Raw genomic sequence first — 15,404 nt, 5'->3', positions numbered from 1 at the left:
CAGATCTGTGCAGCAAGCGCAGGCCCTGGGACACAGGAGGCAAGGCGAGACCTGGAACAGAGGATGTGGATGAGCGGCCGCATGTCGGCGTCCCTGCCGGGGGAAGGGAGAAACAGCGTGCACGGACGCCGTTACGCCTATTCTTTTTCATAGCGATTACACTGTGTGCACAGTTATTAGGCAATTTGTATTTGTTATGATTAATTTTATTATTGAAAAACTACAGTGCTGTCAGTTAATCCAAAAGGTTAATAAACCAGAATATTTGAGAAAGTAAAACATACATTTTCCATCTCAATTGTTTATTTTCTTCACTTACAGTGAGAACTATAACCAAACTACTCAAAATGTACAAAAGTACATTTCTGACATTTAACCCCTTACTGGCCCAGGGCGTATTAGTATGCCCCAGGCCATCACCCCCGGTTCCGTGAGGGCTCCGCCGCTGAGCCCGCACTGAACCGGGCACATGTCAGCTGATTCTTACAGCTGACATGTGCCCACAACAGCCGCGGGTGGAATTGCGATCCACCCGCGGCTGTTAACATGTTAAATGCCGCTGTCAATCTCTGACAGCGACATTTAACATCGCCTCGCCGTAAGTGCGGCATTAGCCCCGCCCATCGGTGACCCCGGCACATGATCCCGGGTCACCGATTGGTGGTCATGACAACCCTGGGTCTGCAGCAGACACCAGTGCTTGTCATGTAAAGATTACTATGAGCGCCACCTAGTGGTCGGCGCTCATAGTACAGGAGCATTTCTGCTACACACAGGTGATCTGCTGATCACCTACAGTACAGACCAAAAGTTTGGACACACCTTCTCATTTAAAGAAATTTCTGTATTTTCATGACTATGAAAATTGTACATTCACACTGAAGGCATCAAAACTATGAATTAACACATGTGGAATTATATACTTAATAAAAAAGTGTGAAACAACTGAAAATATGTTTTATATTCTAGGTTCTTCAAAGTAGCCACCTTTTGCTTTGATGAGTGCTTTGCACACTCTTGGCATTCTCTTGATGAGCTTCAAGAGGGAGTCACCAGAAATGGTCTTCCAACAATCTTGAAGAAGTTCCCAGAGATGCTTAGCACTTGTTGGCCCTTTTGTCTTCACTCTGCGGTCCAGCTCACCCCAAACCATCTCGATTGGGTTCAGGTCTGGTGACTGTGGAGGCCAGGTCATCTGGCGTAGCACCCCATCACTCTCCTTCTTGGTCAAATAGCCCTTACACAGCCTAGAGGTGTGTTTGGGATCATTGTCCTGTTGAAAAATAAATGATGGTCCAACTAAACGCAAACCGGATGGAACAGCATGCCGCTGCAAGATGCTGTGGTAGCCATGCTGGTTCAGTATGCCTTCAATTTTGAATAAATCCCCAACAGTGTCACCAGCAAATCACCCCCACACCATCACACCTCCTCCTCCATGCTTCACAGTGGGAACCAGGCATGCATACTCCATCCGTTCACCTTTTCTGCATCGCAGAAAGACACGGTGGTTGGAACCAAAGATCTCAAATTTGGACTCATCAGACCAAAGCACAGATTTCCACTGGTCTAATGTCTATTCCTTGTGTTCTTTAGCCCAAACAAGTCTCTTCTGCTTGTTGCCGGTTCCTAGCAGCTATTTTACCATGAAGGCCTGCTGCACAAAGTCTCCTCTTAACAGTTGTTGTAGAGATGTGTCTGCTGCTAGAACTCTGTGTGGCACTGACCTGGTCTCTAATCTGAGCAGCTGTTAACCTGCGATTTCTGAGGCTGGTGACTCAAACTTATCCTCAGAAGCAGAGGTGACTCTTGGTCATCCTTTCCTGGGGCGGTCCTCATGTGAGCCAGTTTCTTTGTAGCGCTTGATGTTTTTTGCATCTGCACTTGGAGACACTTTCAAAGTTTGCCCAATTTTTCGGACTGACTGACCTTCATTTCTTAAAGTAATGATGGCCACTCGTTTTTCTTTACTTAGCTGCTTTTTTCTTGCCATAATACAAATTCTAACAGTCTATTCAGTAGGACTATCAGCTGTGTATCCACCTGACTTCTGCACAACACAACTGATGGTCCCAACCCCATTTATAAGGCAAGAAATCCCACTTATTAAACCTGACAGGGCACACCTGTGAAGTGAAAACCATTTCCGGTGACTACCTCTTGAAGCTCAAGAGAATGCCAAAATGATACTTCAAAATGATATTAATAAAAACGTCAGCTCGGCGCGCAAAAAATAAACCCTCACCCGGCCCCAGATCCCGAAAAATGGTGACTCTACGGGTCTTGGAAAATGGCGCCATATTTTTTAAAAAATTTTTTTAGCAAAATTTGGATTTTTTTTCACCACTTAGATAAAAAATAACCTATACATGTTTGGTGTCTACGAACTCGTAATGACCTGGAGAATAATAATAGCAGGTCAGTTTTAGCATTCAGTGAACGTGGTGAAAAAGAAAAAAAAAAATCTGTGGTATTGTACTTTTTTTGCAATTTCAAGGCACTTGGAATTTTTTTCCCGTTTTCCAGTACATGATATGGTAAAACTAGTAATGGTGTTTAAAAGTACAACTCGTCCCGCAAAAATAAGCCCTCACATGGCCATATTGACCAAAAAATAAAAAAGCTATGGCTCTGGGAACAAGGGGAGCAAAAAACGAAAATGCAAAAACGGAAAATCCCAAGGTCGCGAAGGGGTTAAAATAAATATCAGTGACCAATATAGTAATATAGATGCCCTTCCTTTCTATAACAGTCCTAAGCCTTCCACCTATGTAGTCTGTCAGTTTCTTAATCTGTTGATGATCAACTTTTTGGTCAGCACCGACCACAACTTGAAAGACACTGTTCAGAGAGGTGACTGTTTTCCTTCACTGTAAATCTCCAATGTAAGAAGGGACCACAAGTTCTCCATAGGGTTTAGGTTGGGTGATGAAGGGACCGTGTCATCATTCTATCATATTTAAGGCCCTTACTGGCAGCCAAGCAGTGGAGAATTTCAATGCTATGATGGAGCATTATCCTGCAGAAAAATCATGGTTTTCTTGAAAGATTCCTGTACGACTGCTGGAAGAAGCGGTCTTCTAATCACTGGCAGTAGGTTTGGGAACTGATTTTGAGTCAATCTTCAACCCGAAAAGGTCGGACTAGTTCATCTATAATAATATCAGCCAGTAGCAGTATCCCACCTCCACCTTGCTGGCATCAGAGTGGAAGTGGAGGACGTTTCCACTTTTGTGTGTTGCTCAGTGGTGGTCGGGTTTCAGCCTTCCTTACCTTGGCCATGTATCTGAAAACTGAACACCTTGTACTTCCGGGACCAGGGAGGTTGCAGTTCTGGAATATGACAGCACTGGAGAATAATGGATTTCTGTCCGCTTCCCTTTTGATTCTTCTCAAATTGTGGAGGCATCATATTGTGTGTGGAGGCATCATACTGTCTGTGGAGGCATCACACTGTGTGTGGAGGGGGACACTGGGGCATCGTAATAGTAACATACATAGTTTTTAAGGTTGAAGGAAGACTAAGTCCATCTAGATATGTGTCAGTGGTGACTGGGGGAGAATCATGTGTTGGGGACACTGTCATGCATCATAATTTGTGTGAGGGCATCACACTGTGTGTGGAGGCATCATACTGTGTGTGGAGACATCACACTGTGTGTGGAGGCATCATACTGTGCGTGGAGACATCACACTGTGTGTGGAGGCATCACACTGTGTGTGGAGGGGGACACTGGGGCATCGTAATAGTAACATACATAGTTTTTAAGGTTGAAGGAAGACTAAGTCCATCTAGATATGTGTCAGTGGTGACTGGGGGAGAATCATGTGTTGGGGACACTGTCATGCATCATAATTTGTGTGAGGGCATCACACTGTGTGTGGAGGCATCATACTGTGTGTGGAGACATCACACTGTGTGTGGAGGCATCATACTGTGCGTGGAGACATCACACTGTGTGTGGAGGCATCACACTGTGTGTGGAGGCATCACACTGTGTGTGGAGGCATCATACTGTGCGTGGAGACATCACACTGCGTGGAGACATCACACTGTGCGTGGAGGCATCATACTGTGTGTGGAGGCATCATACTGTGTGTGGAGGCATCATACTGTGTCTGGAGGCATCATACTGTGTGTGGAGGCATCATACTGTGTGTGGAGGCATCATACTGTGTGTGGAGGCATCATACTGTGTCTGGAGGCATCATACTGTGTGTGGAGGCATCATACTGTGTCTGGAGGCATCATACTGTGTGTGGAGGCATCACACTGTGTCTGGAGGCATCGTACTGTGAGTGGAGGGGGACACTGGGGCATCGTAATAGTAACATACATAGTTTTTAAGGTTGAAGGAAGACTAAGTCCATCTAGATATGTGTCAGTGGTGACTGGGGGAGAATCATGTGTTGGGGACACTGTCATGCATCATAATTTGTGTGAGGGCATCATACTGTGTGTGGAGGCATCACACTGTGTCTGGAGGCATCACACTGTGTGTGGAGGTATCATACTGTGTGTGGAGGCATCATATTTTGTGTGGAGGCATCATACTGTGTGTGAAGGCATCATACTGTGTCTGGAGGCATCATACTGTGTCTGGAGACATCATACTGTGTGTGGAGGGGGACACTGGGGCATCGCAATAGTAACATACATAGTTTTTAAGGTTGAAGGAAGACTAAGTCCATCTAGACATTGTCAGTGGTGACTGGGGGAGAATCATGTGTTGGGGACACTGTCATGCATCATAACTTGTGTGAGGGCATCACACTGTGTGTGGAGGCATCATACTGTGCGTGGAGACATCACACTGTGTGTGGAGGCATCACACTGTGTGTGGAGGCATCATACTGTGCGTGGAGACAACACACTGTGCGTGGAGGCATCACACTGTGTGTGGAGGCATCATACTGTGTCTGGAGGCATCATACTGTGTGTGGAGGCATCATACTGTGTTTGGAGGCATCATACTGTGTCTGGAGGCATCACACTGTGTGTGGAGGCATCATACTGTGTCTGGAGGCATCATACTGTGTGTGGAGGCATCATACTGTGTCTGGAGGCATCACACTGTGTGGAGGCATCATACTGTGTCTGGAGGCATCGTACTGTGAGTGGAGGGGGACACTGGGGCATCGTAATAGTAACATACATAGTTTTTAAGATTGAAGGAAGAGTAAGTCCATCTAGATATGTGTCAGCGGTGACTCGGGGAGAATCATGTGTTGGGGACACTGTCATGCATCATAATTTGTGTGTGTGGGTGAACGCTTTGCGGAGGCCTCCTATCTTGTAGGCGGGGGTATGTTGGGGCCATACTGTGTGTGTGGGGTGTCACACTGCGATGAGAGCCAGCATGGGACTATGAAGGAGTCATCGTCCTGAGTGGGAACACTACGCAGGGTCACTAGGACACTATTATTGGTGGGTGTTGCTATACGGCTTTGCTGTCTTTCAATGTTGGGAGCTGCTCCTTTTAGAAAAGTTTGGCAGCAACAGCTGTGGGGAACAGGCCGCTATCACATAACCTAGAAACCTAAGTCTTCAGCTGATTGTTGCTGGATGACTGTGTGTATCGCCCCTATAGTATATGGACCCTCTTCCTCTATGCTCTACACACGTACAGTCCTGGAGCAGGACATTAGCCCACGTCCTGTATCTCCTCACACAGCTGTGACTCCCAGTACAGTCCGCCCGGTGACTGCACGGCTGTAATGCCCCGCACGGCTCCACAGACGCCTGAGATCCCTCCGCGCTTCACTCCTGCAGAGTTGATAATCCCAACAGTGCAAGCAGCAACAGACGAACCTGGGAGAAAACTACTGTTCCCACAATGCCCCGCAACTTCCGCACTAACAATCAGCCTATTGGATTCGTGCACAGTTCTGCGTCACTAGGTGGTCACCGCCCTTGGCAGCGCATGCGCACTGGCTGCTGCTGGCTAATGGCTGAGTAAGGTGCTCGTTGATTGGCCGGCCGGGCGTTGTGTGAGCGTAGTGACGGAAGGGGGGCAAATGGCGGAGGGATGTTCCCGGGCCCTGTTTAAATAATAACAGCCGGATATCTCCTCTGGGTGTTATTTTTATTATTTTTGCCGCCCGTGTGCCGGGGAGCGGAGGAGGACGCGGCCCGGGGAGACCGGCTGCCGGTGGAGAGTAACGCCGAGCTGTGAGTGGAGCCCCAGGGATTAGAGCGTGTGAGTTCTCCCCCGGTGGGTTGGAGGTGGGAGAGCCGGATGTCTGGCGCCCGGGGCCGCGGCGTTCCTGCGGCTGTGTCACTGGGCCGGAGCCGTGCGGCCTAGCGCCCATGGCCGCTCTGTGGCCGACTTGTGCGGAAGTTTTCTGCGGCAGAGTGTGGCCCGCGGAGGAGCAGGAAACTTTCCAGCGGCCTCGGGATCAACTTCAGGCTCCCGCAGAGCGCTGGTCCGGCGGCCGGCAGTGCTGGGGAGGACGGCGGCCATAGTGCTGCCGGCTGCTCTGCTGTATGGCGGCCTAGGCCGCGGGCCGCTGTTACTGCCGTCAGGGCTGTGTGACTGCTCACATCCGGTGTCAGGAGAGCAGCGAGATCACCGCCGTGGTGTCGGGACAGACCTGGTCGTTACCTGTCATAGACCACAATTCTAGAGCCTCCCTCCTGACGGCGTTACCTTATCCACCTCCTCCTTGTTCCTCATGGAAACTTACCAATAATTTGACAACTGGGAGTTCCCAATACCCTTGTGGGGGTCTGTGCAGTCATCAGTGATTGGCTAGTGTCCAGAGATCCGCCTGCTCCTATATTTCTAAGAGGAACGACGGGAACAGCCCAGAGTTCTGAGGAGAGAGACCCCAGAATGGCCATCATAGGGGATACAAGAATAGTCACACAAGTTATTACCCATCCACTGGGGAGTGCGACTGCCGGGACCCTCGGGGTACACTTATCCCCATTACACTGCCACGACCCCTCACAGGCTACACCTCCGCTCCCTTCATTCCCGATGGAGCTGCTAGGAAAGCCAAGTGCAACGCTCTGCAGCACCGTAGCGAAAGAGTGGAGTAGCGTCGAGGAGGTGCACTGCAGCGCCATTAGCGGGGATAAGTGCCCAGTCTGGTGCAGGTCTCAGCGTTCGGACCCCCACCTATCAATAAGTTATCTGTCATGTGGATGGGTGGACAACTCATGTAATAAGAGGGTTCTAAGCGTTTGGGACTGCACCTGCCCTGTAGACTTAACGCGGGCGATGGCCATGTTACGCTGGCATGAGGGTGTACTGTATATTATGCCTTTTAAGTGTGCTGAACTGTAGAAAAGACTTCTGCCTTCTAAGCTGCCGCTCATAGACCGGGTGTTACTTGTAAGTTGGTGCGTGGACATCTGACGCAGTCATTTGTGTTCCCACCGTCAGTGGCCCCTATATGCTGGGATGTAACATTCCCACTGGTCAGCTTGATCCTTGATCCACTCTTTGCACCCTGGCCTCTTCTTAAACCTCACCATTTGAGACCAGTACATACTGGGATGTCCAGCAGCGTTGCTCCTGGAGGCTGTTCCGCCTTTGGCCGCCAGGATGGTGAAGCTGGGAAATGTTCTAGTCAGTGTTGAGCCCATGACTGGGCAAGAAAGCCAATCCCAGGAGCCAGGCATCAGGCTATACGTGTAGGCTTCTGGCAGGCGTGACATACTAGGTGTAACCTATGAAATGCATCAAAGAGCAAAAAGTGTCACGGTGGTGGCTCAGGCTGGCAGCCTTACTCACTAGAAGCTGGTTTCTGACTGTCCCATGTAAACATGGCATGTGCCAATGCTGGGCAACTCTCTCCAGTGTACAGGGTATATCATTGACCCCTGCCAGCTGAAGTCTAGCAGCTGCTGCTTTGGTGGCTAGTATTGGCATCCTTGTGCGCTGTCTGGCCTTGGTACGTGGCAGGGGTTTTATGCTCTCTGCCTAAGATTAGCCCCACAGAGTTGATCAGAATGGCTCCTCAGTACTTTATACATTTTGTTTGCTTGCTCGAAGCGCAGTCCAGTAGCAGCTGATCCCTTCTGATGACTCTACGTGTGTGATGAATTCTCAATCACAGAACGGTCAGTTTTTGTAGAAACCAGGTCTGTGGAGTCGGTAAGCCAAACCTCTGACACCTCAATTTCCCTGACACGGACTCCACAGCCCTGGACTCCCTCATACACGGCTCATGTGTAAGTGATAAATTTACTGCAGCACAGATTCATCTCCGCTAAAAGTCTAGACCCTTAGATCAGGACTAGGACAGACATTTATAGGACATTTCATAACTTTCCCAAATTCTTATGAAAAAATATTCCCCACAAACTGCATTGACCTACTGTACCCAATTTATTATATATTTTTGGAGTCGGTCCATTTTATACCGACTCCACATCCCTTGTAGAAATGGGGGCATTATAGGAAGAATGATGAAGCCAATCCACGTTTATCACATTGCCAGGGTTCATGTTTGTAGTATTGGTACTGCTATTGGGAGTCTGTTAACCAGGTGCCGGCAGATCTGTGAGTCTAGGACTCTGGTCCTCATTGAAACCTTCAGAGAAGCAGTGATGGGCACAGAGGAACCCAGAATTGAGTTACAATATAATGGGAATGTGAAAGATTACATTACTCTAATAATGTGTACAACCAACTGCAGCCATCAATCATGGTTTTTATTACACTGCTTTAGGTTGGCAGTAAACTACTTATACGGCTGGGCTGGTGCCATTTATCTGTACAGTATACCGTACGATCAGAGAACCTGTCATGTCTGACAGCAGCCATCTTGGTGACTGAATACGAGGGATTATTGGTTTGGGTAATTGTTCATCTTCAGGTAATTTTCATCAGTGCAGTCATTGGAGAGGAGTTTGTTTTTGTCTTGGAGCAAAGAGGTTCTCTTTTGTAAGATCTTTTGGCTATCCAGTGTTATAATGGAAACCTGTCATTAGATTCTTGCAGCCTAAACCACGGGCAGCATGAATCAGAGGCTGGCCGTGTGACTGCACACAGGTATCGATTATCCGGAAACACTGCAGCATTTTAGAATAAACGTATTTTGTAAAGCCGGTCAGCGAATATAAGGAGAGATCTGACTAGTCTGATGCAGTCCATGACTGACCTCTCTTCACCCCATTCCAGTGGACTGACACACGATTCCTGTGTATACACACGGGAGAAACCTGTCAATCAACTAGATCGGAATGTGGAGACGTCATCAGGGACCTGCCTTGGACTACTCAGCCAAGACGATTCATTAAAAGGAATCTTATCACAGAACGACTGTCCAAACCAAGTGCGTGCACTCAGTACACTCTTGGCGTGGCCAGAGACTTAACATCAACCTGTCATGTAAAATAACACTATTAACCTACAGATGTGAGGTTACTCTGCAGGTGGATGTAACTGCGTCCCGGGCACTGACTGATATCCGGCTCAGCATTATACCCGGCTGTCAGTCAGTGTCGAGATGGGGACGGTGACTGAAACTGTGAGGCTGCCAGGCAGAATAAAGTGAATCTCCTCCTGGCGGGAGTGGGGGGGGGGGTGCTTTAAGTGCAGATGCTGCCCAGTGTCAGAACACTATTAATCTGCAGATTAACGCCATATCTGCAGGTTAATAGTGTTGTTTTACGCGACAGGTTCCCTTAAGTGCACAGTCGCACCTCTGTATTGTGATTGGCAGTTCTGGCTTTATACAGATAGAGAGAAAACAAGTGTATGGGTGCACTGAACTGTCTGGCTACACCAAGGGTGCGCTGAGCGCCTGTTCTTGTTTGAACAGTCATTCTGTGGTGACAGTCCCTCTTAGATTGGTGTTGCTCACGTCAGTCATAATGGAGGGGCTTTCTGGAGTACGATGCGCCCAATTGATTGAGAGGTTCACACTGTTACCTGGCCTGCTCCTTCCCCCAAGTGTACTGCAGGCAGGGACTGGTGTGCATTTATGGAGTAAGTTACACCACTAAAGTGGCTTTTCATGAATTTGACGGCCAGGCAAAGCCTCATCCTGCCCATGCTCTGCCCAGTTTGACGTAGCTGTCCAAAACTGGCATGATAATGCCAAATGTCGCAATATTTTGCACGACTTCTCAGTTGCGCAAAAATATTGCAACTTAAGATGTTTGTTATGGGGAAACTGCTGTCAACACCTTACTGAATCGTCCCCCAAGTGCCCATCTTTTCATTATTTCTCCTAATTATCAACTGTCTCTGTTGGGCCCATAGAGAGTGACTAGAATGGTGATCTCCGCTACTCACTTCCATCCCATTAACACAAGAGGCTTTGGGATCCACCATTGTGTTGATCAGTAGATCTCCCAATACTCATTCCCCCAGTGATCAGATCCCTTACATCTAGTGGATAAGTGATAGTGCCAGAGCAGTGTCTGGAAGGCTCTCAGGTAAGACACCTGGGACTATCGCATTGTTGCGTTCTGCATTGGAGGAGGACTTCAGGGGAAATGTTTCTTTGCCTCAGTATAGAAGATGAGGTAGAGATTAGTGTAAGCATTTATAGGCGTTCCTCCAGCTGACTTGTGGTCCGCACAGGCGACCCTGGAGGACAGTCTGCAGGTCTGGTGCTGACATGGAGCTGATAATGCTCCAATAAAGGGCGGGCTACGAAAATGCTTTGTGCTGATACTTATCTCTGGCTTTTATCATTTTACAAACAAAGGCAAAGATGAAGCATTCCCTGAGTTACATCTCTGCGTGGCATACAGGTTACAAATATCAATACTGAGTTAGACGTTATTTACAAAGTTTTATTTTCTTGTGTACCGTAATAAACAGAACCTTTTTTTTATCAGCGTGTGGGATACAATTTTCATCCATTTCAATCACTGTGGCATCCTTTTTTTTTTTTTTTTTTTTTTAATGCAAAAAAAAAAAAAAAGCTTTCAATGCTTCTCTTACCCATTAGGCTATGTTCACACGTTGCGTTTTTGCTGCGTTTTTTTATGCAAATTAAAACCCGCGTTTTACAGTGCCAGCAAAAGCTCTGGTATTTCAGAAATCTCATGCACAAACATTTTTTTTTTTCCTGACTGAATTGAAAACTGCAGCGTGTTACTACTTTCAGTGTTTTGGCACCCATAGAAAGAAATAAGTGCAAAAAACGCAGGTACAACAGTATCTGTATCAGCATGCTCAAGAGGCAAAAATGTACCTTAAAAACCGCAGCGAAACCTGCTTTTTTAAGTAGCTTCTTTACTGCCAAGAGAGTAGGTTTTGACTGCAGGAAAAAACGCAGTAAAACCGCAACGTGTGAACATAGCCAAAAAGGGGCCTTAAACCAAGTAATAGAAAATCCCCAGTATTGTTGTATGACAAACATGGGTAAGAACTGAATATTGGGCTTGAGGACGAGCATGAAAAACGAAGACAGGTTTATTTCATAATTTAAAATTCTTTGACCCCTTATTCCCAATTTCCATATCTTTAAAGAACTGGACTGTAACTCAGACTGGATCACTTTTTGGTCGGTTTCCGTTTTCTCAACTGTCATCAGTTTTTCTGTCTTGTGCATTGAGGGGCAGATTAGAGAGTGTGGACCCCCAGCACCCAATGTAGCACGTAACATGTCACATGATCCCCTTTGAGAAATCATGTGATAGGTCATGTGATTAACCAGGGCTGTGGAGTCGGTATAAAATGGACTGACTTCAACTCCTAAAATATACAGTACAGACCAAAAGTTTGGACACACTTTCTCATTTAAAGATTTTTCTGTATTTTCATGACTATGAAATTTTCTGCTTCATTTCTGCATCGTGTGCACATAGTCCTACTGAATAGACTGTTAGGGTATCAGCTGTGTATCCACCTGACTTCTGCACAACACAACCGATGGTCCCAACCCCATTTATAAGGCAAGAAATCCCACTTATTAAACCTGAAAGGGCACACCTGTGAAGTGAAGACCATTTCCGGTGACTACCTCTTGAAGCTCATCAAGAGAATGCCAAGAGTGTGCAAAGCAGTCATCAAAGCAAAAGGTGGCTACTTTGAAGAACCTAGAATATAAGACATATTTTCAGTTGTTTCACACGTTTTTGTTAAGTATATAATTCCACATGTGTTAATTCATAGTTTTGATGCCTTCAGTGTGAATGTACAATTTTCATAGTCATGAAAATACAGAAAAATCTTTAAATGAGAAGGCGTGTCCAAACTGTTGGTCTGTACTGTATAATAAATTGGGTACAGTAGTTCAATGCAGTTTGTGGGGAATATTTTTTCAGACGAATTTGGGAAAGTTATGAAATGTCCTATAAATGTCTGTCCTAGTCCTGATCTAAGGGTCTAGAGCAGTGTTTCCCAAACCCTGTCCTCACGGACCCCCACAGGACATGTTTTCAGGATCTCCTTAGTATTGCACAGGTGAGAGAATTCCTGATGCCTTGATGATACTTCAATCACCTGTGTAATACTAAGGAGATCCTGAAAACATGACCTGTGGGGGGCCGTGAGGATGGGGTTTTGGAAACACTGGTCTAGACTTTTAGCGGAGATGAATTTGTTTCTACAGTAAATTTATCACTTAAACATGAGCCATGTATGAGGGAGTCGGAGTTCTAGTCGGAGGTTTGGCTTACCAACTCCACAACCCTGTGATTAACACACTTGTGCAACTTAATAAAAGATAGCAGTATACGTAATAGAGGATATTATGAATAAGAAAAGGCACTATATATAACAAAAGGGCGCAATATCGTACGGCAGGCACAGAGCTATCCATAACAAAAAGCAATGCCACGTAATAAGGGACAGCGCTGTATACAACAGGGAATGCTATATAATATAGGACAGATCGTTCAGTGTGCATTGTTTAAAGGGGTGGTCTGAAACTAAATTGTTTGTATCCTAAACTTAAATGTCATAATCTATTTTTTTCTAATATACTTAAATTAAGAAGTCCCTATCCTTCTCTCACTACACTATCTAACCCAGTGCATGCTGGGATATTGAAACGAAGCATCATCAGGGGGCTGAGGCTGTGTGTCACTGCCACAACCTCTGCCACCTCTCAAAAGTTGCATCATCAGTGACGTCTGTTTCAGGTGCTGGTCCCTGCTGTACTCTGAGCATGCGTCAATTGGATGCTCAGTAGGTTCCTGTCACTGCACTATTATATTCATTATCATTTGTACTCACCCACCCTCAATTCATCATCAATTGTTCTCGCCCACCTCCAACAATCAATTCATAATCATTTGCTCTAACCCACCCACAATTCATCATCCATTGTTCTCCTCCGCCCTCAATTCATCATCATTTGCTCTCCCCCACCCAGGGCTGTGGATTCGGTAAGCCAAGCCTCCCGGACTCCTCAATTTCCCTGACTCCGACTCAGACTCCAACTCCACAGCCCTGCCTCACTACTGAGCATGTACATAAAGTGCAGCACAGATTCATCTTAACTAAAAGCCCAGATCCTTAGATCAGGAATAGAACCAAAATTTATAGGACATTTCACAACTTTCCCAAATTCTTATGAAATAATTTACAGCACATCCTGCATTGTACTACTGTACCCAATTTATTATATACTTTAGGAGTCGGTCCACTACATACCGACTCCACTAAAATTGACACCAACTCCACAGGCCTGCTCCCACCCTCAGTACATCATTCCTTATTGTCCCCCACCCTTAATTCATCATTTGCTGTACCCCATCCTCCAGTCCATCCTCTTCTGGTAGCTATCCTGTTGACCTCATCGCACACGTGCCGTTGCCAGCTTAAGTACATCACAAAAATAGGCAGAGGGAGCTGCGCTAGAAGTACGCTGCTGTTCTGCTAAAAAAGGAAATATTTATAGTCCCATAGATTGTCAGTGTGTGGTCAATGGAAAACATTGCCAGCACATGTACGACAAATACTGATGTGTGAATAAGGCTTATGCCCCGCTTCATTGAAATCGATTATGCCTGAATTCTAATGTAAAATGCTTTGTATTTTAGCTATAATGCTGTATATAAGCCCCCAATGCAGCTTGTAACAAAATAAAAACACCTTTTATTATACGCGCCTGTGGGGCTTTCTGGTCCGATGGGTGTTGCTGGTCCTGGTCCGGCGCCTCCCTTCCTCTTTTGATGCCATTCTCCTTCTTGCTTCATGTGGATGACGCATGCGATGTCATCCATCCAGTGTTCCCCGGCATTCCCTCCTGCACAGGCGTACTTCTCTTCCCTGACTAGGACAGAGTGAAGTACTGCAGTGCGCATGCACCAGGGCACTTTGACCTTTCCTGGCGTCTGTGCCGTGCGGTACTTTACTCTGCTGAATATTGAACAGACCCCAAAAGACCTGCTGTTATGGAAGTGCTCAGACCCAGTCGTCTGTCACAAATTGACTCCGTTCACAGTTGCTTAGATCCTTATGCTTGCCCATTCTTCCTGCTTCCAGAACTGCCTGTTCAGTTTTTGCCTAATCTATCCCACAACTTGGCCAGAGCCATTGTAACAAGATGATCAATGTTCCTCACTTCCCCAGCCATTGGATTTAATATTATGACTGTCATGACTTCTTATTCTTATTAATAATATTAACTTTCTGATGTTCAAAGTTTTAATGCCACCATTTATGTTTATTCTTTGGCCACAGAGAATATGAAAGAGGCCTCAACATGACATCCAGATTTGGGAAAACGTACAGCCGCAAGGGTGGAAATGGAAGCTCCAAGTTTGATGAAGTGTTCTCCAATAAGCGAACCACTCTTAGTACAAAATGGGGAGAGACCACATTTGTGGCCAAAGTAGGACAGAAGAGGCAGAATCACAAACCAGATATTGCAGACCTCCCAAAGCGAACCAAAGTTGATGACGACGAAGACGTGACGGAGGATCCTTTTGGATTTGATAGCGATGAAGAGTCCAAACCAGTGTCATCGAAAAACCTCTCGCAGCCGAAGAGTGCCCCACAACATCCCTCAGAACGTTTTGGTGCAACAGGATCGGAGAATATCACCCCTGTGCTCGATGCAAACAGCAGAACGGATCATCCCATCGCATCAGAATCTGCTGTGTCATACAAATTTGTATCTTTTGATAATACATTACATGGATTGAAAGAAAAAAATGCAAACAAGATCACTGAAGATATAAAATATCTAAGCTCCCCTAAGAAAACCATTACAGGTAATCTTATATTCACAGTTTTCCGACCTAAAATATGTCAAAACTTATATTATAATTTCTGTAATGTGTCTGTTCAGGCAGATTTCACATGTCGGAGTACAGGACGTAATGTCCAGGCCGGCTGCAGGTTTCCTGACCTGAATGCAACAGCCTCATATATGCATCCAGTTCAGAACAGGAGACCCATGGATGATCCCAACTTTATTGTCCATACTTGGACTACGAATGTCATACATGTGAAACTGGCCTTAGGTGGGTTGTCTTAACA

At 46.2% G+C, this 15,404-nt stretch overlaps 1 protein-coding gene across 4 annotated transcripts in view; it reads left to right on the top strand.

Moving 5' to 3' along the window:
- Nucleotides 1-5,915: 5,915 nt before the first annotated feature.
- WAPL (WAPL cohesin release factor) overlaps nucleotides 5,916-15,404 on the top strand; it is a 75,546-nt gene continuing 66,057 nt past the window's right edge. The window contains exons 1-2 of one of the 4 annotated variants that reach the window (XM_073685866.1): nucleotides 5,916-6,172; nucleotides 14,604-15,136. In XM_073685866.1, the coding sequence (XP_073541967.1) occupies nucleotides 14,626-15,136 (511 nt within the window). In that variant the 5' untranslated portion in view covers nucleotides 5,916-6,172; nucleotides 14,604-14,625. Of the gene's footprint in view, nucleotides 6,216-14,603; nucleotides 15,137-15,404 lie in introns of all 4 variants that reach the window. The other 3 variants (XM_073685864.1, XM_073685867.1, XM_073685865.1) reach the window with 3 other exon arrangements.

The sequence above is a fragment of the Phyllobates terribilis genome, unplaced genomic scaffold, assembly GCF_046119375.1.
Source record: "Phyllobates terribilis strain yellow unplaced genomic scaffold, ASM4611937v1 Scaffold_5__5_contigs__length_657084704, whole genome shotgun sequence".
NCBI classification, from domain to species: Eukaryota; Metazoa; Chordata; class Amphibia; order Anura; family Dendrobatidae; genus Phyllobates; species Phyllobates terribilis.
Note: the sequence above shows the minus strand (reverse complement) of the source record. Positions and strands in the feature narration are given on the sequence as shown.